General features: G+C 27.1%; 1 protein-coding gene across 1 annotated transcript; it reads left to right on the top strand.

The window, feature by feature from the left end:
• Window positions 1-352: 352 nt before the first annotated feature.
• Window positions 353-3,536, top strand: EIN_072770 (hypothetical protein; the record flags this gene model as incomplete). Its single annotated transcript, XM_004258413.1, has 2 exons — window positions 353-1,576; window positions 1,677-3,536. 2 exons carry the CDS (start codon window positions 353-355, stop codon window positions 3,534-3,536), a joined length of 3,084 nt encoding a protein of 1,027 aa, XP_004258461.1.
• Between the last annotated feature and the right edge of the window lie 1,722 nt (window positions 3,537-5,258).

Below are 5,258 nucleotides of genomic sequence, written 5' to 3'. Positions count from 1 at the left end.
TATTATTCGGCAAAATAAATTTATATTAACATAGAAAAACAAATAATCTATTTATATAAGTTTTATTTTTTCCATCCATAGAAAATGGTTGTCTTGTGGATAGAAAAAAAATAGATAAATACATGTCCAGTGGATCGGTCTCATCCAGTCATATGTCTTAAATATATATTAAATATAACTTTACACAAAATATTTTTTTTTATTTTTGTGTAAAGTAAAATATTAAATAAAAAAATATTAATAATATAAATAAAATAAAAAATATTCGGTGTTATTGTGTTCAATAAAAAACCTATCTAATAATTTGATATAAAATTGTAATATTAAAATATAAACAATCTTAAAAAAATGAATGAACCATTTCAAAATGGACGTATTTAACTTTCAAATTGTTTCAAAATATTTTTATTTTGAAGAAGACTTTATTAATGCTGTTCTTGTGTGCAAAAAGTTCATACATTTATTAGAAAGATATCGATACAATCCAATTCCAGTGACTTCCAAACGATTATTTCCATATATGGAAACACAACATATTTACTCAAAAAATGATGTTGAACTCAAAGAGATAAAAAACTTTGTTGTGTGGTATGAAGTTAGTTTCTCACATACAAAACGTTTTGCAGATCTTTCTTACACGTTTAAAAACGTTCGAATTTCCATTGAAGATGTCGAAAGTGAACACATCAACACTTACAATGAACTAACAAAACTCCTACAATCAAATAACGTTAAAAATTTTAACAGTCGGTTTATGACGTCATTTGACGTTCTCGACAGTAAACCAACTCAAATTGTCGTGCCAAAGTTTATAAAAGAACTCGACGAGTCTGCGTTCAGTGAAAATAGTTCACTAAAAAGTGTCATATTATGTGAAGGTTTAAACACAATTTCTCAATATTGTTTCAATGAATGTGACAAACTAACTTCAATCGAATTACCTTCTTCTGTATCGATTATTTGTTGTTGTGCTTTTTTATCTTGTGGATTTGAAAGTTTAACAATACCATCATCTATTTATTCAATTGAATTTGGAGCATTTTCAGACTGTTATAATTTGAAAGAAATTAAACTTTCTGATAATGTTAAAACGATTTCTTTCATCACATTCGAAAATTGTCAAAATCTAACAAAAATTGTACTACCTCAAAAATTGCTTGAAATTCAAGAACAGGCTTTTAACAACTGTAAAAAACTCGAAGATATCAAAATTCCACAAAGTGTGTATATTGTTGGGTCAAACGCCTTTAAAAATTGTTTTAAAATCAAAGAGCTTGTTTTTAACAGGAGTTGTGTTATTGAAAGGGGTGCATTTTCAAAATGTACATCTCTAACTCGGCTTATAGTCCCAACAGTGAATGGCAAAGTTCTCAACAAAATATCAAAAAAGGAGGTCGATGTTTATGAAAAGTTTATGTATGGTTTTGACGTTGATGTTGACAAGTCATCCGATGATGATGACAATGAGGAAAATATAATAGAAAACAATGAAGAAAACAGTGAAGTGAATAATGAAGATAATGAAGAAATTGATAATGTAGAAAGCAGTGATCGTGACTCTCTGACAAACAGTCAAGTTTGTTGTTAATGATTTTGAATAACGTGTCATGATTAAAAATACTATAATTATAGTATTTGAAGTATATAAATAATATTGAAATAAAATTTATAATTAGGACAACACCGACTGTTTTATAGTACCTGATAATGAATTTATACTGAATGCATATTCAATTGATAATTGTGACCAAATTCGTCACATTTATGGCTTGGATGATGTAACTAAACTTGAAAATTGTTGTTTCCAGGATATGAAATCATTGGAAGAAATAATACTTGGAGATAAAACGTTAATCGGAAGTGGCTGTTTTGAAAATTGCACATCGCTCTCATTGTTAAAACTTCCGAATAACAACATGAAAATTTCATTTACACCAACAATTAATGAAACTTCAATCTTGGATAAATTTGGGTACATTTATGATGAAGTCATTTTTGGGTTTGAAGAAGATGACACAATTACTAAATTTGACGATATTGAGAGGTGTAAATATCCAGTTATAATTAATCGTCAATTTTCAAATCATTGCACACAAAAGAAGATCAAAATTCCACCAAACGTCACTACAATTTCAGATGCATTTTTCTATTTAAGTAACTTCGAAGAAATTGATTTGGGAAATGTTTGTAAAGTTGGAGAAGGCTTATTTGGACCAAAATTGCGTTCAGTGACAATTCCAACGACATTAACATCTATTGGTAAAAACATATTTACAAAATGCAACGACTTGAAAAGTGTAAATTTGTGTGGCAAAAAGACTTTTGATGGATTAGTCACTTATTCTCAAATGCAACAATTGAAACGGTTGCACGTGAAATGCACTCATTTGTGTGTATCACTTGATTTACTCGATAACTTTAAAAATGTACAAAACCTAAATATAACAATTGAAAAGCCAAATTTTGTTCAAACAAATTCATTTTTAGAACTTCCGATTAATGTTGTTGGTATTGCAAACAACTGTTTTGAATCATTTTATAACTTGAAAGAAATAGTGTTATCTTCAACACTAAAAACAATTGAAAAAAATTCGTTTAACGATTGTATTTCTCTAGAAAAAGTGATATTACCAGATGGTCTTGAAAGCATAAAAAGTAATGCTTTTAAGTGTTGTGGATTAACAGAAATTGTTATTCCCCAAACAGTTCGATACGTTGGATGGTATGCTTTTAGTGAATGTTACAAACTTAAACATGTGATTTATTCGACATCCACACATCAAGATACAAATATATTCTACAAATGTTATTCACTGTCTTCTGTTGTAATTATTGAAACAAAGAAAAAGAACGTTCATTTAGCAGAAAGTACTTATAACACGTGTTACCGCCTTAGAGAAATTACAATACCAAACAATGTGACGGGTATTGGTATAAATTCCTTTTTTGATTGTAAATCATTGAGTAAAATCTTAATTGGAAAATCAGTTGAAAGACTCGATAAAAGCTGCTTTGAAAATTGCGAAAGTCTGGAACAAATTGAAATACCAAATTCGGTTACTTTAATCGACAATTTTGCGTTCAAAAATTGCAAAAAACTCAAACGAGTTGATTTTGCTTCAAGTGAGTTAAAAATGTCTCCAACTGTTTTTGAAAACACCAAAAATTTGACAGAGATTAATGTTGGTGGTGTAAAGCTTTCAACAATAACATTTCCTGTATCATATAGCGTGTCAAAAACATTTGAAACAAATTTAATGCAATGTGAAAACGTTATTTTTACGAAATGTGATATTGAAAAGTACTTGAAAATGTACAAAGAAAACGGGGAAAATGTTGGAGAAGTCCCAAACGGTGTCGTTGAAATAGAAAAAAACTGTTTTAGAAATTATAAATTGGTTACAATGCTAAAAATGCCAATCAGTTTAAAAATAGTAAATAGTTGCTGCTTTTGTGACTCGGTAACAGTTGATAACGTTATTTTTGCAAATAAAGAATCTGTTGTTATCAATGCATTTGCTTTTGGATTACATTAATATCATATATTAATTGATTTATAAGTTTAATTTTAATTATTGTATGTGGTTATTTTATTGTTTGTAAGCTTAAATCTGGCATATTGGAAACCCTTATTTTTGTCCTAAAAAGCATAACACAATCCACTAAAAAGTTCTGTAATAAAAAATTGTAATTGTCATTTCGAAAAATAATCAATTATCACAACAGGACTTAATAATTGCAGATAATACATGATCGGTTATCTCATCAGCGCGTGTAAATTGATCGTCATTTTCTAGTGTCATTTAAAGAATACAACAAAAAGCAACTTTCAACGTGTGAAGGTGATAATTTGTACAGTTTTGTTCTGAAACAACAGAAAATGCATTTTGTATCAATTCTATGAATACCACACCACCAATTTTATCAAAAAGTGGATTTGTGGTTTTTGTATTAATATGTACACGTTCTCTTTAATGTCGAGTTTCTAAGTTTTTCAATTTAATTTCCAAGTTCCTTGCATTATAAACATTTCCAATTGCTGCAGCACGATATCTGTTAATTGTCTGATGTTTTTAAAGCAAAAACGTATTTTTAGTAAATGATTGTAAAATATAAGAAAAAAGAAAAAAACGAATGCTTATTTCCTAAATTCATTTGTGCCAGATTTAAGCGTTCAAACAATATATAGAAAATGAACTGTTATGAAAAGTTAACCCTTCGAGGACCGAAAAATTTTTATTTTTTTCTTTTTTTTTCAGAAAAAAAATTTTTAAAATAATTTCACTTTTCCAAAAAAAAATGAAAATAATGGCGACTTTTCATGAACAATTTAGAACGATTTTTGACTTATTCGATAAAATAGTTCAACTCAAATTCAAACTTTTGAATTATTTATAAAACATTTCATCATTCATAAACTCAAATTAATTGGTTTTGTTATAGATTCGTTTTTCAATCAATAAAATATATAATTTAACAAATTAATATTAGTAATAAAAATAATACGAAAATAAACTGTTTTTATAAACAAATAAAAATGTTAATAAAAATTATTAAATAATATTATCAGATATTCAAGTTTTTTAAAAAACAAAATAAAAAACACTGAAAAAGTGTGCAAGATTGTGGGTTTGATATAATTAATAAGATTGGTTCAAACCAAAATAAAATAGAAACATAACAAAAATATTGTTGTTGAAATAAAAAATAGATTATACTCAAACTAAAAATACTTAGAGAACCAAATAACATCAAAATATTACGATAAAAACCCACTGCTTACTATTAATTTTATGTGTTATTAAACTAAAACAACAATAACATTAAATTAATTATCTTATATGGTAAAAAAACGCTATAAAACAACAATTTAAGTCGAGAAAAATAGCAGTTTTGGATACATCATACAATGTGTGACAATATACTAATAAATTGTATAGCAATTTTATTTATAAATAAACTATAATTAATCACTTGTGAATAATAAAAACGATAGTAAATTTATTATATATATTATGATTGATTATAACAATAATTATAATAATATTTAAACTAAACCAAATAAACACCAATATGAATATAATTATATTGAGCCAAGCATAAATATCCTTGATTATGCTTATTAGTTTTTCATTTGCAACTTTCTCCTTCTCTTGCCTGTCGTTGATTTTTGGATTGATTTTCCACCAGACAAAACGATGTTTCCGTACAAGTCCTTTCTGGTGTCGACATCGTACTTCATGATGGGGTACCGAGCT

Source organism: Entamoeba invadens (genome assembly GCF_000330505.1).
Source record: "Entamoeba invadens IP1 unplaced genomic scaffold scaff_1105074725441, whole genome shotgun sequence".
NCBI classification, from domain to species: domain Eukaryota; phylum Evosea; order Mastigamoebida; family Endamoebidae; genus Entamoeba; species Entamoeba invadens.
Note: the sequence above shows the minus strand (reverse complement) of the source record. Positions and strands in the feature narration are given on the sequence as shown.